At 40.8% G+C, this 24,025-nt stretch overlaps 1 protein-coding gene across 2 annotated transcripts; it reads left to right on the top strand.

Moving 5' to 3' along the window:
• Positions 1-4: 4 nt before the first annotated feature.
• On the top strand, positions 5-21,921 carry secisbp2l (SECIS binding protein 2-like). Of its 2 annotated transcripts, none has more exons than XM_086106818.1 (18): positions 5-272; positions 5,632-5,837; positions 7,722-8,049; positions 8,797-8,935; positions 9,941-10,164; positions 10,439-10,463; positions 11,009-11,073; positions 11,326-11,436; positions 11,522-11,641; positions 12,252-12,419; positions 12,513-12,654; positions 12,772-12,941; positions 13,498-13,630; positions 14,131-14,293; positions 16,474-16,694; positions 17,123-17,277; positions 17,390-17,609; positions 17,845-21,921. In XM_086106818.1, exons 1-18 carry the CDS (start codon positions 252-254, stop codon positions 18,477-18,479), a joined length of 3,246 nt encoding a protein of 1,081 aa, XP_085962944.1. In that variant the 5' UTR covers positions 5-251; the 3' UTR covers positions 18,480-21,921. The 2 variants fall into 2 exon arrangements, with proteins under 2 accessions (XP_085962944.1, XP_085962943.1); XM_086106817.1 differs by having other exon boundaries at positions 11,006-11,073.
• Positions 21,922-24,025: the final 2,104 nt, after the last annotated feature.

The raw sequence follows: 24,025 nt of genomic DNA, 5'->3' as shown, positions 1-24,025 counted from the left end.
CCCGTTTCCACTGGAGAGTCGGTTTGGGCTTTAGTCGCTGTTAGCAAGTGGCCAACGGTTGGAGTTAGCGCACAGCGAACGGACGTTTCTCCGCCTGAAAGCCCGTTTGTATGTTCAGTCAGATCCGAGTGTACACCTTGTTGAACCTTTGGGGATTGTTGTTGTTCATCACCATGAAGAAGATAAAAAGGCCCACATCCTGACGTCCACTGTGGGGTCAATGACGGACAGTCGCCGCGTCGGTGACTGACATGGATGCAAGTGACATTAAGGTAATTCACGTTCCTAAATTACGCCCTCTCATGTTGAAATTTGCTTAATCGATATGTGTAGTCAGACGCATTGAAAGCGCACGTTGTTTTGAGATGGGCAGTTCAGCAGATATTGCCTAGCATTGTCAGGAAAGCTAACGGCAACGGCTTTTGTCACGTAACGGCTATCAGCCATTGATAATTGTTTCGTGTTGTTTTTTTTTTTAAATTTCTTTGTTTGTTTCATCCGCGTCTCGTTTTGTGTGCTTTTTGTCGTCTCTGGAGGATACGTGTTAAGTTCCATACATTTTCATCTTTGCCTTCTGCGATGAGAAGCGACGTCTATGTTGACGCTAACTCGGCTTGTGGCTACATGAGCCAAAACATCTCAGCTGTCACTGAACGACGCTTGGAAGCAGCAACAGCTGAGCGACAATTTACATGTTCACCCCCGATCGACGCAGAAGGAACTGTCACGGTACCATTCCATAATTCATGAGAGTGATTTTAGGTGAGGCGCTGAGGTTTCATGGGTAACTTGAAGAAGAATGTCTGGTTCTCCAGCATTGATGACATTCCGCTGCCGTGTGTGTGCGTGTGTGCGTGTGTGTGTGTGTGTGAAGAGCGCAGAGGCATTCGGCGTGCCAGTATTCATCACAAGGTGTGGTGTGCTTTTTATTTGAAATATCAAATAAATGCTTAAACGGTTTTGATATCCTTCATATGGAATAAATGTGCGGGCAGTTTTGATTTGAGTATTTATTCAGAATCAAGGATATGCACCTTAATGTTGATTTGCTACTATTTACTACTTTGTTATTCGTACTAGGGCTCCACCAATCAGTTATTTCTAGAATTGAATATTCTACTGATGACCCCATTGATTTAGAGCTGTCAAAATTAATCCAGTAATTGTGAACTAATCAAATTAACTGTTTTAATAAGCGAATAATCATTTTGAACCATTTCAGCCTCTCGGCTGTTAATATGTTCCTACTTAGTCCTTTATAACAACAGCCTTTTATAATTGTGTTTGATCAAAATAGTGTCGCTTTCCTAAATAAATGGCCTCAAGTCATTGTTTTCATTTTTTTCAGGAAACATGAAAAACTAAACCAAATGCTGATTATGTCTAATAGTAATTTCATTTCTGTGGTAGTATTGAATTATCGGTTTATCTAAGGATATAGCCAATCTTACCAGTGGTGATCTCCATCGGGAGAAGTTTAAGGCAAAAATAAATAAATAGTTTCTTTTGGGGGGGGGGGGGGTCAAATTTTGACTGGCCATTATTTTAAGAGGGTGACAATAAGACATTTTCTGACATCCGATTTTACTTTGGAAAATAATGATCACTGAATTACTGAATTCGAATCAATTTATTGAGGGAAAAAATAGCCACTTTATTCGAGAAAAAAAATAATCACTGCAGCTCTTGGACAAATGACCTGTAATGTATATGTAGTTGAATCTGAAGGAAACTCAGAAGTGAATGTCAAACTACCAGTAGTAGTCTTTGCATTAATTAGTACGCAAGAAGTTGGGTCACTTTAAAAAAGCTTGGTGACTATCAATCCCTCTTGTGTGATATTGTTTACCTTTTTTTTTATTTAATCCTTGAATACACACCTATAAATAAACAATCGGTCAATAAACAGTACTGGGTATTCACTGTTATACCTGAGACTTTCAGTGTATGTCTTTCAACGGCGAGGCCTGGCCTGGTGAGTGATGTGGGAGTCAGTTGTGAGCTGAGTTTAGCATCTGACAGTTAACTGGCAAACTGTTAGCTAGTCTGCATTCTGCTGAGTGCATCAATTGGGACTGACGGTCGCAGGTCATGTGCGAATGTGCTTATTAAGTGTTTTTAAGACCTGGCCATTCATCAAAGCGATCAATCAGAAGTACAGAGTTCTGCAATTAATCATTTATAGTATGCTCTTTGTCTTCCTTAGTAGTTCAATTCAACACACTGACTAGTAGAACAACTACTGTTGCTGTTGTAGTGTAGTAATGTTATTTTCCCACCATTTTATGACATTTCTGCTCACTGGTAGGATAACTTTGGGATACTAGCAGGACAACTGTTGTGTGTTACGACTAGTGAGGGGAAAATTGCACTAGTTGACAGCAATGTGCTACAAATACTACAAGTCACACAAAATTCTACGAGACAACATGTCGTTGTTCTACTAGTTCGCTGAGTTGACCTAATCCGATTAAGGACAGAGCATGTACTAGTGCATGGATATTGATAATGTGCTAAAATTGTTCTTATGTCATTATTTATTGTTCGTTGTTTATACCGATAATTTTTTTTCTTTGTATTTTTATATTATTTGTATAAACGGAGGAAGTAAGAATTCCATTGCAGTGCTGTTTTACCATGCACATGACAAACATTTTGAATCACTTTCAATAGTCACTCCAGTACACCCACCATAGTCAGCACAGACACACGACATGTACAGTATGTGTGCAGTGTTAACAGTGACATTCATTAATAATTGGAATAATAAATGACACTTGTATAGCACGAAGATGCTTAATTCTCACGAAACAAAAGCCGCAGTTGATCGCCGTCTATCTGCTTTGGCTCTACCACTCCCAAAGGATGCACATCTGCCTGTGACCTCAATGCAACTTTCACAATTGAAGCTATTCTTCACACGCTCACTGACTGACACGCATGTGCACGCACACTGACAGTCAGTTAATGTTTGTGTCCTCTTGGAGCTGTTCAAAACAATGCCACATTCCAATGATCACCTGTGAGTTCTAAATTCCAGTTTCACCACTTGCGCATTTGTGGTCTTATATGCTCTTCTTTTCTGTGTAATTAGCTTATCAGGTATTGCTGTATCCCCTCAGACTTAATCCTGTCACAGCCTGCTATGGTGGCCTATTTATATTCAGTGTTTAAGTGCAACTGAATGTATGAAAATATATTAAGCCACTTGAAATAAACTTTTCTTTGCTTTTATTTATATTAGGTTTAGTGTTTGGGGCTTTTTTTTTCTTTTAAAAGATTCATCTGAGTTCTGTTCTCAGAGTTACATAACAAGTTCAATCTGATGCTCAACTGTCAGAGGTTCCCAGACTCTGAACCTGCAACTAACGCTACAGGCTTCTTTTTTTTTTTTTTTTTTACACACTGCTACAAAACAATCACTTGCAGCCATATACTGCATCTTGAGAGTCAACATTGCTCTTTGGTTTTGGTGAATTGGCTATCCAGGCGTAATCTGCTACATTTCTATTTAGACAAGATGACATTTGTGGATGTGTGAAGGGAGAAGTGGAGGGGGAAATCAACCACCCATCTCCAAGGGTCATGGGACACAATAGATGTCTGTGTTACATGCACAGACTTCACTGTAAATCCCAAGCACTGTTTGAGAGAAATTAGGAAGCCTCTTTGTTCGCTGAACTCGCTCACCCCTCTTTTTAATTGTCGATCTTGGACAGAGGAGAAAGAAGACGGAGGACAATGTTTTTAATTTAATTTTATTTTTTTAAAACAAACAAACGACTCAACCCAATCTATGTATTATACTTTGGCAGAAATGGACACACATAACTTAAAATTCGAGAAGATGTCAAATGCAGTTGTTTTCTGAATACCCAGTCGATGTAATCATAGAAGCCTGACCCCAAAATCTGTGGCATACGTCTTGATGGAAAAGACATAGCTAATGTAGCAGGTAAAAATTGCAGATGTCAAGTCAAGAGCCATCGCTGCATACAAAGTGCTGTACACGGAGCAATTTAACATATACAATAAACAGTAAAACAAATCGGTAATAAAGACGGTAGAAAGCACCAAACAGTACAACCAAGAACAAATCTAAGTCATGCTGAGTCGAATGCCAAAGAATACAAGTGAGTTTTGAGGAGGGTTTTGAAGATGGGCAGCGAGGAGGCTTGCCGAATGCTCAGTGGGAGGTCATTCCAGAGAGAGGGACCAGCAACAGAAAAGGCTCGATCCCCTCTGAGCCTGAGTTTAGTTCTTGGTACTTCTAATAATGTCTGGTCCGCAGACCTGAGGCGCCGGGCAGGTGTGTAGGGGCGGATGAGCTCAGAGAGGTAAGGTGGCACGAGATTATTTAGAGATTTGAAAACAAATAAGAAGATCTTGAAAATAACTCTAAAATGTATGGGGAGCCAGTGAAGGGATGCCAGAGTAGGAGTTATGTGCTCCCTCTTACGAGTACCAGTCAAGAGATGTGGTGCAATCATTCCACAAGTGCCCAGACAGCGTTTGAGGCACATGAAGAAATGAAATAAAATAGCTATTCCCACAGACCTTAACGAATGTAACCTGAAAAAAGAACCCTGAACCACTTAAAATCTCAGTGAACGACAAATTCTGTTGTGTACATACATACAACGTTCTCAACTCTCATACATATGTAAAATTACCCCTTGCAACTAAAACTAAAACCCTCTACCTTGTTCATATTCAAACAATAACTTCAACAGTAACAAAAGTGTAATGCGAAAAGTGCAGTGTCTATTTTTTCAACGTAATTATTTTATTTTACTTCATCCCTAAAACATGCGTCTGCTGACTTGAGTTAACTTCCCACAAACATGTTTTTCTGCTGTTAAATTTTTTCTTATTTCATGTCGAAGCTGTGCCTTGCGTCTGCGTTTTGTCCTACGTTTGTAGCACCTACCTCTTTTTATTCTTTTTAACATTATCAGAGGTTCCACTGTCATTGCATGTTTGTGACGTTAGGTCTATTTATAACCAACTGTAGGCATGTTGGTGATCGTTGGTGGAACGGATAGAGTTTCTGGCACCATGATGGAGTTTGGATTTTATCAATGAATGCTGTCATTGGGCCTCATTCAGTGAACTTGCATAGGCACAAAATATTTGATTGTTGAATTCTCAGATCATGTATATGGCTTGGAGAAAAAAAAAGTCTAACACATATTTTACCCAAGATGTACAGCGTATTGAAACTGCAGTCAGTACACCTGCACATTTATTTATTCATGAATATCTATTTTAATAACGTGTGCAGTTATATCTGATAAGAGAACAGTGTTCCACCCAATATTTACAATTTCTTGGTACTATCTTGAAGTGAGGGCAGGAGCTTCATTTAGTCAGACTGTAGCCCAGTCTGTGAGAAAAGTAGAGCTTAACTACCGTTTTCTGACATATTTAATAATCAGCCTTTTGAGGGAGGCACCAATTACTTGGCTAATTTTGATGTTCGCGGCAGGGCTGGGCTCCAAACACTGTGTTTTGATCAGTATAACCCAGCCTTCACAGTGAACTTTTAATTGTCATCTAATTGCCTTATTTAATGGCTAATTTGGTTCTGTTGCTCACACTCCAAAAATAATCCTGCTTCACTTTTTACAGGATGTGAAACTTTCCGCCGAAGTGGAACCGTTCATCCCCCAGAGGAAAGGTCTCGAAGGATCCCTGATCAGCATGAGTTTGTCTGGAGAGCTGGGAGGAGGAGGCAGCGGAGGCATAGGAGGGGCCAGCGGAGGGGTGGAAACTACTCCTATACCGAGTTACCTCATCACCTGCTACCCTTTTGTTCAGGAGAACCAACCCAACAGGTACCGTCAGTGTCACAGGCAGGGAAATGAACCCGCTAATTCATATGCCGCACCGCATTAGCATGATTTGTGGAGCTTGCATCTTGCTCTTACGCATAGCCGAATGTGAATTGTACGTGGAGCAGACGTTACCTTTTGGATGGGAAGAATCCTCTCATGAAAACTAGTCTCGCTCCGTTTCCTGACTTTTTCTCCCCTCCCGTCATTGTTCTGCCTCTGCTGCAGTGTGTGAGCAAACCTCTCCACCAACATTATTGTCCTTGCTGTCTCTAGTTAAGTGCACCCATGAGAAAAAGACATTAAACAGCCTTCTTGTGTGTTATTTGTTTTTGTGTTTAAAAAACAACAACAACAACATCATAATGTGTCCAACTTTCTTTTGACTTTTCCATCAACTTTAGCTACCTGTGTTGTTATGGAATCTCTTTTGGTAACTTTTCCATTTTCAGGATGGACGGTATGTTTTCCTGTTTTGAAAATATTTGCTGAGTGGTTCATAGCAACCTCTAATACAGTAACGTAAAAGACTTTACACATTTATATGGTTGCACTAAACTCCGTTTTGAAAATAAGTTTGACAGCAGTACTTTGCTTCAACAATTTATTTGTTGAGTTAAAGTGGTTAATTTTAGGATCGTGTCATAACATATAGATACCACCGCCTCGGAGGTCCCAAGTGGACATGGCACCACATCCAGTTTCCATTGGACCCTTTTTTTTGTCCACATTAGTGATCTTCTATATCCTGCACACATCAGCGCCTTTGTTTCCTTCCGCACTATTTGAATACAAGGAAATGACTGACTGCTGTAGCGGGTTGGTTGTTAAAATGGCAAACCTTTCTGTAGCATGACCGCACCATCTTAACAACCCATCATGTACTTCATTTTGATGCCACAGAAGCAGCCATCCCTCTCGAGGCCTTTCCCCTCTGAACAACATCTTAAATTTGTTGAATTTTCTTGTTGTTGTTTAAGGTGTGCATTTCATGTTTAGAATCAGCTCATAATTGTAGAGTATATACTTGGGCTGGGCGATTAATCACTTTCATTGCTTGATTCGATTGGATTTGCCATTCTTGGTTTTATTTATTTTTTAGTAGTAGGTTCCCTAGTTGCTGCATGTTGGTGTGCAACTAATAGATTTCAATGAATTCAACTGAATTTGTCAGGACCATTTCTCTCTCTCTTTTTTTAAGTGGCTTCCACATTTTCTGCATCCCCACCGACATGCACTGCTTACACTAACATGGCTGCGAACAGAGAGGTGCTAGTTTACAAAAGCCAGTGTCTCTTTTTTTTTTTTTTGCCACTTCTGTGACCCCTTTCGCAACTATTAAGTTTAATGATAAAAAGTAAGTTAGACAACATGTGCTATTAGTAGCTGGTTCATGAGAGTCGAAAAAATGTATTTCTACATTACTGTTCCCTCACACAAGTTGCATTCGAAGAAACGTCACAAAAAAAGACAATTCTGTCTAAAACAGACATAACGAGAAAAAAAACCCATCAGTGAAATTAATCCATATAACATAACCATCAAGATGCCATAAGTTAGCGCCAAATATATACTTTACCTTTTGCAATCGCTGACGATGCCATCATTGTAATGCTTCATTGCCAATTGCTTTTTCTCAGAGAAAAATGTAAACGATTTTTTGTGGAAAGGTTTCTGGGCAGTGTTACACTAATGATACTATACTGACAGTATACTGGCTGCGAATTGTTGTCACAATAGGTTTGTGTTAGTGATTCTGTTTACATCGAAACTTTTTGGACATACAATATGCGCTCAACAGATTCAGTTAAACGGTAGCGGTGAGATTTCAAGGTTTTGTAAACAGACTGTTCAGAGTATAAATTATCCTTCTCTTGTTCTTTACAGGCAGCATCATCCAATGTACAATGGAGGGGACCTGCGCTGGCATCAGCCTAACCCCGGCCCCGGTGGTCCCTACCTAGCATACCCAATCATGTCTTCCCCTCAGCCACCTGTGTCCAATGACTATGCCTACTACCAGATAATGCCTGCCCTGTGCCCCCCCATGATGGGCTTCTACCAGCCATTTCCTGGCACGTATGCTGGGCCAGTGCAGCCTGGGGTTGTTAATCCAGTCCCTGCAGATATTGGCGAAAGGCCTCTGCCTCTTGGGACGGCATACGGGATAGCGAATCACAGAGGGAGAGGCATGCTCCGACCAAATACACCAAAGGTAAAATTGGTTTACTCTTTCACTCGTCGCATACACACGTAGACAAAAGTGTCGGTATCCCTCTGTTAATGAAAGAAAAATACTGTACTAATATTCATCCATCTATTTTCATATCCTCACGAGCGGACACTAGGCGGAGTACACCTTGAACTGGTTGGCAGCCAATCGCAGGGTGCACACAGACAAACAACCATTCACATTCACAATCACACCTTTGGGCAATTTATGGTGATCAATAAACCTGCCGTGGATGTTTTTGTAATGTGGGAGGAAACCGGATCTTTTGTAGGTCACATTAAAACCAAAAAAATGAAAATATCACAAAAGCCCGATGTGTACTAAGCGATGACATTTTTTTAAATCAACGTCAAAAACACGTTGAGGGTGACGTAAAGCCATCTCTGATGAAAATTTGCTGTTGACGAGTCTAATTTGACTATTGGGACATGTTCAAACAAGATGTGTCCTCTAATTGGCATTACAGGTGTCTTCAAACTTGTAAGCGCTTAGTCAGCCTATTTAAAGGTTGACAAATAGTCACTGTGCTCTTTGGAGACATGGTGTGTAAACACACTAAGCATGCCCAGAGAAAGCAAAGGAGAGCGTTGTCTCAGGAGATTTTAAAGAAAATTATAGACCATATCTAAGCAGTTTGATGTTCCCTGTGCCACTGTATTGTTTCATTCTCATGTTGAAGATGGTTATATTACAGCATAACACTCTTCCCCTCACTTCAATGTAAAACAGCAACATTTAGGTGTTTGCCAGCCAGCAAGGGGCCGCCGCCCCCCAAACAGAACTTTGGCTGTGCAGAAGGAAGTGTGTAACATTGGTCATGATGGTTGGACAAAGAAAGTACTACTGGTGGATGCAGCCCAGCAGACAGGTACACATCTTTCTCCTGGAGTGTTGTAAGGCTGTAAAAAACATACAATGTCACCTAAATGTTCAACTTTTATTTTACCTGTTTAATGGAGCAGTAGAAGATGGTACCATTTCACAAAAGATTTTCTTTGATCCAAAGCATTTTACTTTCATTTTAGTGAGGAATGTCGGCTCACTGCCAGTAACCGCAGCATCTGGTTATACAGGTTGAGGATGCAAACAATTGGGTTTCAAAACAGAATGGGAATGTAGAAATTCCAGTTTGGTTATCTACGTCTGTGCAAGCCACGATGTGAAAGTAAACAACTGTTGTATGTCGATGAAAATGTCTATTATTTTGATTTTTTTTTAATCACAATGAATACTTTTGGCCCAAACATACAGTATGTCTATCAATCTATTTGTCAGTGTATTGATCAATTAATCAATCTATTTTTTCTCTGTAAATCTGTTCAAAACAGTAACAGTGGGATTAAGATTAAAACAAAGCCAAAAAAAATAAATAAAATCAGACCAGAAGGAGACATTTCTCTATAAAATTAAAGGTCCACTTGGTTCAACTGGCGTTTGAGAGAGACCCAGCACCAGTTAGAAGAGCAGTGTGTGGGACATGCCAGAATCACGTAAAACCATGAGGGGGGGGGGGGGGGTATAGTCTGCTACATTTCATGAAGACGGACAGAGTGATTCTGATGAGGACCCCAAAGGCACTTTATAGTGATACCAAACCAGTTAAACATATTGACGGCTAAACTGCAAGAGCACTCTCTAAAATGCAAATGAGCTGTGAGCAATAGCAGGTTTGTTAATTAGCAGGCTACGCCTCACCTAATGGACGATGAATCAGACTTTCCATCTGGACAGTTGGTGGTGTTTTGACTCTGAACTGTACTATTTGTCCAGCTATATCATATTGGTGATGGAATAACTCATGAAGTGTTGTGATAGTATTTGTATGACAGGATAGGATTCATGTATTTGTCTAATCTGATACCTCATCGTTAAGATTTCCCAGGTGAGGTATCCGGGCATTTTTTTGGGGAGCCAGCCAGTCCACTACCGTGGAAGAACCGAACAAAGAGGCAAGGGGCATCCAATGCAGCCGAAAGATACAGCGATCGGGGCACCAGTGAAGCTGACATAGACAGCGACAGTGGATACTGTAGCCCCAAACATAAACAGGCAGCAGGAGGAACACCTCGAACAGCAGAGAACTCCGCATCATCCACAGTATGGCAATAGGCTTTTCTTTTTTTGTCTCAACTATGTTGGATTTTGGAGGCTTGACTTTGACTTGACTTAGTAGGCATAGTCATTGTATATTTCAGTTCAGTAGCATTTCTAATTTTTTTTTTATCCAGGCTTTACTTTTTTTTTTTCAGATCAATCAATTTTATAGTATTCCAAATGCAAGTGTAGTAAAATTATTAAAGTAAGCATTATCAACTATGATCAAATTCAACTATTATATGTTAATCCATGATCTGTCTTTTTTTGCCTTTAGGGAGTTGAGACTGGTGTAATGACAAGTAAGTTCTAGTTCTACTCTTATGACTTCATTTCTTTGGCATCGAATAAGATCCAATTCAGCAGTTGAAAAAATCTCTACCATTACCAAGATAATTATGTTCAGCTTGTATGTGAATAACTGTGTTTCTGGTTGGGTGGGACTGTATATAAAATTTGATTTATTTTGCAACATGAAAGGTGAAAAGTGAACACCGTTGTCCTTCTGCTTATATCTTTTGTGTTTATATTGCATTCTGTACTGTGTACAGTTTATTTTTAAATGTTATTTTCTGCATGCAAATACTTTGATTTTCTACTTTCTTTCCTTCAACATTTTGCTGCTGTAAATTGCGAATTTCTCCATTGTGAGACAAATAAAGGTTGTCTTATCTTATAGAGGTGGAATTTTTAACACAGCTGTTGTGATGGATTAAACATATGACCGTCATGGTGGGGCTCCCTTGTTTTAATGGACACAATTATAAACAGTTATTTACAATGCAATCTGTCCTCTACTATAGTTTATTCAGTTACCAGCATTGTGATTCTTTGTGTCTACTAGCAGGTACATGGGTCAATTTCCACAGAGCAGACCAGAGGAAGAATACCGAACAGAGTAACAGCTCAACGGTACGTACAGTAAAGACCAATGGATTTCCTTGTTTGCATTGATAAGATCACAGTAAATTTGGATGATTATTGTGTGTGATCGTGTCTCTGTTTTTATATGCGTACATATTATAATAAGATTTATTGGCAAAGTATGTAAAACACACATCATGGCAGCTAGAACACCTTCCAATCAAATATGAGGTAAATTTTGTCAACCTGCAAGGAGAAAAAAAAAATCAAAGAATTAAACATATGCTGTTTTGTTTTTAGAATTTTCGCAGTGCCTGTCCTGGGCGTGGTCTTCCAAACCAGTCGGAACAAAGACAGCAGCCAGTACTGGTCACACGAGACGAGATCACTCCAGAGCCCCTTTACTTTGAAGTGGGAAAACAAATATCATTTTAATGTACCATTTCACTGGTTCACCTTTTTATTTCTTACCCTAAGATGTATTTTCTATTACAAGGATGAAGATGAGAGGGATGAGTTCCCAGACCTACCCACCGGAGGTGGTGTCCAGCGCTGCTCCAAAGCAGAAGCACCTCCAGCACAAACGCAAATGCAGCCAAAACTGCATAGAAATCTGGTAGGTGAAGTGTGTGCTTATAGACTATTACTAGAAAGTCTAAAGTCAACATCAGTGTACCGGTAATGCCAGTTTTGAGCTGTTAAGTCGAGTCTAGTTTATTTTGCCATGCGGTGTGCATAGTGGGGTGTCTGGTTAATTTCTAGAAAGTTTAGCTGGGGAATTTTGGCAGTATTGTATACTATAAATTGATATTTATTTTCGACTCATTTAATGCCAAAACATAAAAACCCATTTGAAAACCCCCAATCATTTGGTGCCAAAACAGAAAGAAGTTTGGGATGGGTTTTTTTTTAATAAAGAGCTTCGCACACCTCCTCCGTCAGTGTGGAGGCTGTAGGAATGATTGTAGTCTGATAAATCACCACTGGATGGCAGGAGTAGCTTCGATCAGATCTCGGTCGCAGAAAGTGTGAGTGGGTGTGGGTGGGATGTGGTGTGGTTATCCTTCGAGTTGGCTGCTGGATGAATACCAGCAGCCAACTCTCCAACAGCTTTTTCAAATCAATTAAAGATGACGGTTTTCTATCGTCATCCTTGACGCGCGTACGCTCGCGGATCCCATTCACAAGTGTCGAAACAATTCCTGTTGATTTGTTGTTTACCACAGCTAGAGAACCTAGCAGACAACTCGCCGATCAACATTGTGCAGACACCAATCCCGATTACCACATCTGTTCCCAAGAAGGCCAAGAGCCAGAGGAAGAGGGCTTTGGCTGCTGCTATGGCCACTGCTCAGGAATACTCAGAGATTAGTATGGAGCAGCAAAAATTACAGGTATTGTCATGTACTGTAAACTCAATGCTCATCTGGAGTTACCCGTTTTCGTCGAGTGACCTTGTTCTGTCCTTTCCTTTTCCCTCTCGACAGGAGGCTCTCACCAAAGCAGCTGGCAAGAAGAGCAAAACTCCTGTCACGCTGGATTTAGGAGACATGCTGGCTGATTTGGCTAAACAGCAGCTGGCAATGAAGGCCAAGCAAATCACCAACACCAAGCCGCTATCTTTCGCAGGTATCCCAGCCCAAATTGATTGTTTAGCATTCAAACATCACCGCTCACTAAGGAGACTCTCTTGGAATTCTGCCCTTTTTTTTCGATGTCTACTCACTTTGTTTTATTTTCCCGTAGTTGGAACAACTATGCCATTCCACAGTACAGGCAGCTTGGCAGCTATGTTGAAGGGTCATCCTCAACCACACTTGGGCTCCCCTAACATTCTGGATTCAACTGCCCCGCGTATAAAACGAGGGAAGGAGCGGGAGATCCCTAAAGTCAAGCAACCAACACCTCTCAAACAGGTTATTCCTTGTTATTCAATTATTCAGGCGCGGCGGAGGCACTATGGGCCAGATTTAAAATTATAGGAACGGCAAGGTCAATTTCTTTGTTTTTGTTGTATACTGAAGACATCAAAATATGAATATGAGACAAAATTCATAATTCCATCTTTTATTCGATGATATTTGTATCTAGATGTGTTAAATAACTCAGGACAGAGCACCTTTTGTGTGAAGCCACACACTTTTCAAATGAGCCAAAGTATTGGAGCATGTGACTGATGGCTGTTTTTAGTTGCTCAGGTTTTGCCTTTAAGGCTTTTTCATTGTAGCTCAATGCAGATTTTTTTTTTTTTTTGCCCATATGCAACGCACATTTTTTTTGCAGTGTGAACAATGAAATTCTTTTCTTTTTTTTTCTCCTCAAATCCAACGTCGACCTCTGTCATATATAGATCTAAACCGGATATGTAGGCGACGCGTCTGCAGTGTGAACACTCACCCGGACACTGCATCTGTTGTAAAGTCAACAATTACTCTCACTGTTTATTTCTCGTATGTTTTTCTCTTTTTTTAGATTATTCTTAAGGAGAGAGAAGACAAAAAAGTGAAAACAAGCATGGCGCGAGAGTCACATGGCCAAGAAGAGCATGGGGATGATTGTTTACATTTTACTGAAGATCTTTCCCAAGAGCCTGTCTGTCAAGAAGGTGGGGAAAATTATATCAATAGTTTATTGTTCCAATACGAAATCCTCGTCAACAGTTAAAACTTTAAATGGCCTCGCCCCACCTGAACCTCTCTGAGCTCCTCCGCACTGCCCGGTGCATCAAATCTGTGAACTTGGCATTATTAGAGGTACCAAGAACTAAGCGGAGGCTCAGAGGGGATCGAGCCTTTTTTGTTGCTGGTGCCTCTCTTTGGAATGACCTCCCACTGAATGTTCTGCAAGGTCCCTCTTTGCCCATCTTTAAAATTCGTCAGAAAACTCATTTTTATGTTTTGGCTTCTGACTCGGCATGAGACTTGATTGTTAGTTTTACTGTTTTTGTGCTTTCTACTTTCTTTGTTATGAATTTATTGTTTTATCTGTTGTTGTTGTATGAATTATTTTTGCTCCATGTTCAGCACTTTGTACACAGCGTTGGTTGTTTTAAAGCGCTCTATACATACAGTTCAGTTTAGTTCCTTGCTTCGCTTTATGTTCCAGAAAATGGCCTGAGTGTACCCAGTGACACATCCCTCTCCCCAGCCAGCCAGAACTCGCCATACAGCATCACCCCTGTATCACAGGGTTCTCCTTCGAGCTCCGGCATCGGGAGTCCAATGGCTTCAAACGCAATCACAATAATCCACAGTCGTCGTTTCAGAGAGTAAGTGACTCATTCTCGCGATCCCTTTCAGAAATTTGTCTAGTTGTCATACCCAAAAATAGACTTGACTAGGAGAAGCATTTACAAGTTAGCGGGGATTTTTTTTTTTTTATGTAAGGGCTGTCCTTTATACAGTCGTGAATTGTAGAGGATGTCACAGATGTCTGACACATTGTGCCTTCTCAGCAAAAATGTATGCAAGTAGCCACAAACGTTTCTTTGTGTCTTCTGCTATAGCCCTATTGTCCTCCTTGCCCACCCTTCTCGAGCATATTTTGCATTGATATCCTCCAAACGGCCCTCGTGGCTAGTTTCCCCCTCTTCCTTTGCTGTGACCACCAGCTTGATATATCATCAGAACAATAACTTAAAGCCTAAGGTTGTGTGATTTCATTTCTTTTATACAACAGTGGTACCTCTATTTACAAAATTAATTGGTTCTGAAGAAATTTCTGAAGTAGAAAATTTTGTAATTAGAGATGTGTTTTCTATTTAAATGCCATAATCCGTTCCAACCCCCCCCCCCCCAAAAAAATTAGACAAACAATGTTTTCTAAAGCTTAAAAATACATCAAAATATGTAACAAATATATGTTACAATTAGATTATTGCACAATAAATGAGTTGTGCATAATGTAAAAAAACAAAGAATAGAGTAAAGAATAAAAATGATGGTCATTTAACTTTCAACTGCGTCCTCATCGTTTTTTTGCCCTCTTTAGTTCATGTTCTCTCTCTCAGAAGTGCTTTTTGTCTGGCATTTTGTAAAGAACCGATCCAAGGACATCTGCTTTCATCGGCTTTTAACAATCCTTTGAAAATGTCCAAGGTAATCATCACCTTAGTGAGCGATCGTCAGACTGGTGAACTTTTTTTCCCGGATGATTGACATTTAGGTCAAACTATCGGAGCGCCTCATGCCCCGAGGGGCGAATGGCGAGGACGCTGCATAGATACAGATCTCTCTCTTTCTACACACAGACTCATACGGTAGAGGTCCCACTTAGCCAATGGGATGCCAAGAAGAAGTAATAGCCAATGGCAGAGCAGCTCTAAGTATGTTGCGTTCAGGAAACTCGGAGCTGCGAGTAGCAACCCATACTGTATTTTTACCATTCGTATCTTGAAATTTCTTTCGTAACAAGAGGCAATATTTTCCTGTTGAGGCGTTTCGTAACTTGGAAATTTCGTATCAAGAGACGTTCGTAAGTAGAGGTGCCACTGTATTCCAAATCGCCAACGATCATTCCAAACATCAAAGAAAAGCCAATCAGCATCAAAGCTTCGAGTCCAGGGGTGTCAAACTCATTTCACATGGTGGGCCACATACGGCCTCGGTAGATGTCAAGTGGGCCGGACCATTAAAATGATACCATACTTTGCTATAAACAACCAAAACAATATGTCTTTCCTTTGTTTTGGTATAAAGAAGCACAAGAACATTTGGAAAATGTTGAAATTTAATGAGCATATCTTTTTTCAAAACATTTCATGAAGCACCTTACATTTCCTTTGACAAATGTGCAATTTACTTTTATCATTCACATATATGCATTGCAACTGAACCCACTGATTGTACAAACCTTAACAAGTAATTGGTATTGAAAAATATAGTAATGCACTTTAAGATTAAACGAGATTTATAAAGAAAGGACGTTTTAAACCATTTACATGTGCATATAAAATCTAAATGTAATCCCTGCCTACACCTTACAAACTAAGGAGAGTGCTATTAAATGTGTAAATGTGAGAGTGCTATTGATAGCGTCTGCTGTCATGGGTCTGTCTCGGTGACGGACTGAGGCTGCTGTTGTCTTCTTCTCTGATCAAAACAGTGTCCCCTAGCGCATACTCAATGAATTGCACATTATTAAAAATATTAATTCTGTGTCTTTTAAGCATTTTTTTTACTTTTAAATTATCCTGTGGGTCTGATTGAACCTCCTTGCGGGCCGGTTCCGGCCCGTGGGCCGCATGTTTGACACCACAGCTTTACATAATTATCTCGCGGGCCGGATTAAACTCCTTTGCGGGCCGTACGTTTGACACCCCCGTTCTAGGCATTATGATGCGGACGTTTTTTATAGGTTACCTTGTCGACATTAGAGGTGATTTCTATTTTCCTTAACCTTGCCATTGTTACATTTAAACTGGTGTGTCATTTTTGTTACCCTCCACAGGTACTGTAACCAAGTGCTGAGCAAGGAGATTGACGAGAGCGTGACGCTCCTCCTCCAGGAGCTTGTCTGTTTCCAAGAACGTTTCTCCCAGAAGGACCCCAACAAGGCCAAGTCTAAACGCCGCCTCGTCATGGGCCTCCGAGAGGTCACCAAGCACATGAAGCTGCGTAAGATCAAGTGCGTCGTTATCTCTCCCAACTGTGAAAAGATCCAAGCCAAAGGTGAGAAATGTCTTCAAACTGTGTTGACAACAGCCCTTATTTCTCCTATTTACTCATGTGTGATTTACTCTCCCCGCAAATTTTCTTCTGTGCCTTATTTAGGCTGGATTTAACTTTGTGGTCTGAGTGCTTAGTCCCGATGTAATACGTCACATTCATCCGATTGTTTTAACCGTGTCTACGTACATATTGTGAACCCCCACTGCAATTTGCATATTCATTGATCTTTTTTAAAAACCTATCCTCTGTTATTTGCTATTTTTGTTCTCAGGCCAAAGAAATGTACTACATTTGCGCTATTTAGTGGAATCTTGGTGTTTTTTGGTTTCTATCTGCAATTACAAACCCCTTTTAAGGTGGCGACAAGCTGTACCCTCACTGTATTGGAAATCGTACTCAGTGCGTGCGTGCATGCTGCTGTGTTGCAGGTGGTTTGGATGAAGCTCTGTACAATGTAATTGCTATGGCCAGAGAGCAGGGGATCCCGTTTGTGTTTGCTTTGGGCAGAAAAGCGCTCGGGCGCTGCGTCAACAAACTAGTGGCTGTTAGTGTGGTTGGCATCTTCAACTATTCTGGAGCTGAGGTAAAACAGAACTCAAATACCCTGCCTTTGTTTCTACCTGGACTATTCCTTTTCCATTTGGTAGTTCTCCATCAAATGGAATACTGTACATCTTCTCATCCACCTTTTTCAGCGTCTATTTGACCACCTCGTGTCGCTAACAGAAGAGGCCAGGAAGGCCTACAAGGAAATGGTGTCATCTTTGGAGCAGGAGCAGGCAGAGGAGGCTTTGAAACACGTCAAAAAAGTGCCGCACCACATGGGGCATTCGCGCAACCACTCTGCAGCGTCTGCTACCTCCTTTTGCTCCGTCATCTCTGAGCCAATCTCGGAGGTCAATGAGAAGGAATATGGTGAGATCCCTTTTGTCCCGTTATGTTATTACCGCGGTTGTCGTTTTTAGCTTGTTGGGGTGGAAAAGTGTTCTATCAGTGTTTCCCAACCACATATTGCATTGTCATGAGCACATTTTCACATGCGCATTGCTCCCCAAAAAATGCAGGCGTACCTCAATTTGCTTCTCATTCTGTTTTTATATGCGTGTTTGTCCTAAGAAACTATTCATCAAGCCTTTCCCACTTACTGCAGAGACCAACTGGAGAAGTATGGTTGAAAATTCTGACATGCCGGAGCCAGCGGAGGCCGAAAGAAGTGGCCCCTCCCCTTCCGTTGCGCCCCACAGAGACAATGAGACCCCGGCAGTCCCAACAAACGCTGTCCCACAGAAGGCGGCGCTCCCGACGCAGGCCCATGGCGAGCGGGATGAGGTCCGCGCCGACGACTGCTTGGAGCTGGCCTCCCAGCAGAGCACCGAGACGGGCTCGCTGGATGGCAGCTGCAGGGGCCCACTCAACTCCTCCATCACCTCCACCACCTCCACCCTGGTCCCCGGCATGTTGGAGGAGGCAGAGGAGGAGGACGAGGAAGAGGAGGACTACACGCCCGGACCCATTTCCATGGAGGTGCCCACCCTCAACAGCCGCATCGAGTCGTGGGTCTCAAAGACCCTGGAGAACATGCAGCTGGGGAAGAGCCAAGACAGTACAGAGGAGGAGGAGGAGGATGAGGAGGAGGATGAAGAGGAGGAGGAGGAAGAAGAGGAGGAGGAGGATGAGGAGGAGAGAGCACAAAGCGAGGATGAGGAAGGCCTTGTTTCAGACGCTATTGCAAATTGCAACTTGGAGAGCAAAGAGCAGGTGGAAGCTAAGGAGGTCACGGCCTGACATTGTTTCTCCTCCTCCCCGTCTTCCTCTTCCCTCTGGTCTCTGCCACATGTTCTGATCCCATAAAACCAGCAGCTGTTCTTGCATCTCCACCGCCTGACACCAGACCTAATCTTGCAGCTACCTAGGGCCTGATTTACTCCATATTTGCGTGTGCATGGAAGCTGATCAACTAACTGATAACCAATCTCTTCCACTTATGTGAAGCCAGAAACAAAAGTTTCTATTGTCTATTCAGCAATGCACTATTGGAGCTTCTTAATCTCAGGCAGTGAGTCTCAAACTTTTCACACCAAGTATGACCATCCAGAGCAGCATTTGTATACACGCCGAATATCAGACCTAAGTGTTCATCAAAATTGAGGCAGTGGTTTCTTTGCTGTCGGGCAAAATCCTCGCATCTCCAAAATCCTTACTTCTCAGCAAATCCAAATAACGCTACCTTACCTGAACACCGCACTGTTCAAGTTGCTATTTTACTTTACTATCACTATTCTGTACAATTGTGCACCAACACCAATGACTGTTTACATGCAGTCAAGTCAATAACCCGTTCAAAACCGGAATATAGCCATGTAAACACCTGCAAAAACATGAATATGTTCATATTCCAGTTTTTTAAAACCTGAAAAAGACCCTTGGAGTTACTCCTTTACGAACCCAAATATTTGGTCGTATCACAGCACTATTGAAATACCTCCGTTGAAAGGAACATTGGTTTGTGTTCTGCACAGGCTTTGTCCACAAGGAATCTTGGGTCTTTTGAGTACAGGAAGTATTGTTACGCACCGTGTCTGGCGCGCAATGCACCGGAAAGACACAAGCAGGGATAAACAAACATGGCGATGATGGTCATGCGCCACTGTAGGTTAAAGGTGACCTGCTTTTTTATTTTATTTTATAATTTTTTTTGTGAAACTGATAGGATACTTAGGGTAAAGTGTACACTAACACAAATATATATATTAATAACACACACTACACTACACAAATCCCCCCCCCCCCCCCCCCCGATTTCTCTCTACAATTTCTCTCTCTGTGATCGATTTGGGACCAGTTTAGATGGAGATTGAGAATATTCCAATTGATCACAATGACCATGCTCACACATGTAAACGGCTTATTTTGACTGTTCGGAATTTTGACAACCTGAATATGAATGTCATATAATTTTACATACACATGAATGAACTCACTACTGTCATTTTTGGCATTTCCTTAAGATATCGCTCCAATAAAAGGTAATTTGATAACGTATCGCGACATATTTTAGAAGTGGAACAATTGGGTTCCATTTGATGCACTCGCATATTCAAATCAAAACTGATTATCTGATACACATTATTTTTTGTGACACCCCAATCTGTTTTTGATTTGGCTAGAATCCAACTCCATCCATGCACATCAAAGTCTGCCGCTCAAACCAACTTCTCAGACAGAAATCCTTTAATACATCACTCGTTATTGTCTAAATAAACTCTGAATCTTGAGAGTAAATAATGACTCCTGCAGAGTGAGGGAAGCTATGCTTCAAAAAAGTATTTTTTCCCCACATGCATGAAAATAACAAATCTGCGGGGAACAAACAATAGCATTGGTTTGTGAAAAATCAGAACTGGACCATATTTGGTCATACGAGGCTTCCACCTGACGGCAAACGATATACGGTAAACGGTATAACCATACTTAACCGTACTGGATTTTAAAAAAAGTTTAAGGAATTGTAACACAGAATTTGAACATTTTGAACCCCTCCATATCACTAGGGGGAGCCCACATACTAACTACTACACTTTGAGAATCACTAATCTAAGTAAGGGCAGATGTGGAGCAAGTCCCAAGAACGAGTCATGGCATATTACCGATGACAAAACTCTGATGCAGAGAAACACAACGTGACAATTAGGTGCTGGTCGCTGCCACAGCAGTTTTATGGTGTGATGTTCCAAGTTTGAAGCGCTGTGTTCTGCAGAATAGCAAATACATCCAATTCATGATCAGAGTGAGAGATTCCTACACTTTGGTCGTGTGTTGGTTTGCCACCTCCACTTTATTTTGGGAGGTGGGGAGAAAGCCGTCTCCACCAAAATGATACCTTTTGTCATTCTGAGTGAGCGAACAGGCAATTTAGCGCGCACTATTTGGCATTTTAGTAAATCAGGCCCCTAATCTCAGGTATCCGTTAGGGCAGACCACTCGCATGCCACGGAGAGGGTCGAGGACCAGGCGGCAGCAGATTCGTTAAAAAAAAACAAAAACGCGTTCATCTTGTAACCTGCAACACTGTTGTTGGAACAAACCTTTTCCATTTTCCCCTCATCCCAAGTCAACAGTCTCCATTTCTAGGAAGCAAGTGTTTGGAAACGTTTCAGAGATCTGTGACTGCGGGGCTCCCGTCGTAAGAGCCCCGTAATCGAGCGCAGACCATTTTACGTCTCGGTGTGGGTGTGTTGGTTTACAGGCACATAGTTTAACATTTACTTTGCTGTGTTCATGAGCTTTACCTTTTTGTACATATTGTGTTCTTGTGAGCGCTTCCCCTTAACCTCGTTAATCCACAAGGGTTGGAAGGAAGGAAAGAAGATACTTTTTCAAATTTATCCTATCAGTCTGTAAGAAGTGTTTTATTTGAGTAAGTGGTCCCCCCCCCCCTCCCCCCATTTTGCATTCAGATAATGTAAGAGGATTTAACTTCTAAGAAGCAAAACAGCGTCTGTGTACAGTACTGGGTTGTCATATTGATCTTGCTGTGTTGCTGTCAGTGTTCCATATAAACTGTCGCAGTTCATGCTTTAGTTTAGGCCTTTCCACTGAAGTATTTTCGGGGATGGGTAATGTTTTGATACACCACAGTTAATCTCATTTGTAATCCATTCCAAACTACGATGTTTCATTCAAAAAGCAGTCATACCAGTGTTGAAATTGTCAGACTACAACTATAACTATCGAGATCGCAAAGACCCTTGTTTACTAAAGCACGGCTCTCATTCACACTACTACTGGTATTCCTTTTAAGGACAAGTGTACTAAGAGGTTTTCATTGTTTATTAAAAAAAAAACACTTCCCAAGCCATTTTCACATGTTAAAAGTACAATTGAATTAAATCAGTTGTGCAACTAAGTCACAAATTTGGATCCTGAAAGTATTTGTAGTTTACTAAAAGGTACTCTGTCCCTGTAAGCCTTTTTGTTGACACATCCATCAAAGTGTTTTTTGCACTATGTATATACAATGGTAAAAAAAAAGAGGTTTTGTGATTTACAATGAGCAAAAAACAAAACGGTTCAATGAAGTACTTTTTCAGTGTGTTCTATGTCTTTATATGAATATTTATGACGGTGTAGACTACATCACTAGCAACATTGTAAGAGGCTGTCTCTCAAAATCCTTAAACTCTATGGACTGCTGATTAACATCATTAAAATGTTGTTAAACAAGTCATATGGCTATGGTTCATTTATACATATCTGCCTTTTCCATAAAAAAAATGAAAAAAATATTCCGTGCATAGTGTCGCATGTAGAATATGCGATGCGAATAATAATTTCATTTGTTTTTTGACCGTTCTGTTGTTTTTGCTGATGAAGAATCCAAAATAACATCCCTTCATTTTCTTCAAATAGAATTGTATTTTGGAGTCATAGGCAGTAGTTTGTACTGTAGATTAAAACAAATGTTCATTTTACGCAAACAAATATATATACAGTATATATATTGAGCAAAAGCAGAGAAACGTAATAATTCAGTTGTCTCAATTTTTCCACAGCTTTATATTGTATATCATCATGTTATGCATCGTCGGTGGTTGGCGTTAGTGTAGTTTTATGAGCGGCCACTAGAAGGAGTCCAAACTCAGCTGGGGCCCGATTCACTCGTCCTTGAAATTGTCTCAATGCTTTGAACACTAAGTGGTTGTGGCTGTTTAGTCGAATCAATATCCATCCATTTTCTTATCCACACAAGGGTCGGGGGCATGCTGGAGTCTTTCCCAACTATCTTCGGTCAGAACTGGTTGACTGTCAATCGCAGGGCTCACAATCACACTTAGCGACAATTTAGAGTGTTCCATTAATCTGCCATGCATGTTTGTGGAATGTGGGAGGAAACCGGAGTACCCGGAGAAAAGCCACACAGGCACAGGGAGAACATGCCAACTCCACACAGCAAGGCCATAGAACGGACTCTAAACCTGCACCTCTGCACTGTGAGACAGATGTGCTAACCAGTCGTTCCCCGATTGACACAGAAATAGATCATATGAATTCCCTCAACAGAAAAGTGTCACTACAGTGACAGGGCGAATCTTAAAAGTACTTTCAGCTTTAAAGGTGAACTTCATTCAAGCGTGTCTAAACCTTTGAACGAACATGCCCAACTGTTCAATGTTTCTGTATTTTTGGGAGGAGCTGATTGGCACAATTCATAACAGGTGTGCTGTTTTAGAGAGTCAAATTCACCTGTAAAATAGGGCAGCGGCTAACAATTATTTTAATAATCAATCAGATAGACATTTCCATCCCTAGATTCAAAAACAGGAAATTGTTTTAAATTGACAGCGAAGAAAATGCTCAAGCGTATGTTTATTATGATTCAGTGTTTGGTCTGTAACATGTCTGAAAATTGGCAAAAATGTTCAGAGTTGTTTTCCAAAGTAAAAACAGATGATTGAAAAGGTTTTATGTTATATTTCAACACAATGAAAATATACATCTGCTTTTATGGAGGTCCTCAGAAGCATTGAGTCTATTTGCTGATGAGAGGCTGAAGTTCCAAGGATTTAGAGAATTCTTAGTTGAGGTTGTATAAGGTCTCCAAACAATCAATTATCAAAATAATTATTGAAAATTCTGATAACCCAAGAGTTGACCATTAATGTTTGCACCACCTCTGTAAAGGTCAAGTACATTTCAGGTTCATCCTCAAACATCACCTGGAAATTAACATCTCAAAGGTTTTTAGAATTGTCTATGTCTGAATAACATTCTGAAAGCTGTACTTGATTTGTTGAACGTACCAAAACAATATATTGTTTTTTAAAGGTGACCGATTCAGTATGTAAAACTTCATTTATTAACACATCAGTTGAAAATGCAAATAGGCTCAGTCTGTGTATTTTATACAGTAATGTATAGTCTTACCAGAGTCTTCTCTGCGTCATCAAAAAGCGACAAAAGTCACAATAGTTTGACAAAGAAGAGGACGTGAAATGAAAAAAAAGCAGAATAAGTCAGTGGTCAGGATCAGGTGAATCATAAAATCCTTGTATTTAGGAATTAGACCTACGCGTGTTTGCGCGTGCGCGTGTGTATTTACTTTTCACACTGCGCCATATGACGTCGTATTTTGTGCGCTTGCATCCTCACAGAGGTACAGTATTCTGTTTACATTAGAAGTAGCGTTATAATTTTTTATGTACGTGTGTGACTCAAACGACTACATAAAAATATTGGATGTACCGTTATTTAAAAAAAAATAATTAGGCATTACGTCCTGCAGCGTTTTTTTTCTTTTTTGTTTAGTTTAGTTTCATTTTTTTTTAGTGTCC

The sequence above is a fragment of the Hippocampus guttulatus genome, chromosome 3 (assembly GCF_054856545.1).
Source record: "Hippocampus guttulatus isolate MCC_2025c chromosome 3, RoL_Hgut_1.0, whole genome shotgun sequence".
NCBI lineage: Eukaryota > Metazoa > Chordata > Actinopteri > Syngnathiformes > Syngnathidae > Hippocampus > Hippocampus guttulatus.
The sequence above is the reverse complement of the archived record's forward strand: the minus strand, read 5'-3'. Positions and strand labels throughout refer to the sequence as shown.

Excerpts from the sequence above, each read along its gene's own strand:
- secisbp2l (XM_086106817.1), top strand. The coding sequence starts at position 252 with ATGGATGCAAGTGACATTAAG. Across the intron at positions 12,420-12,512 it reads TGGAGCAGCAAAAATTACAG|GAGGCTCTCACCAAAGCAGC; the intron begins GTATTGTCATGT and ends CCCTCTCGACAG. Across the intron at positions 13,631-14,130 it reads AGAGCCTGTCTGTCAAGAAG|AAAATGGCCTGAGTGTACCC; the intron begins GTGGGGAAAATT and ends TTTATGTTCCAG.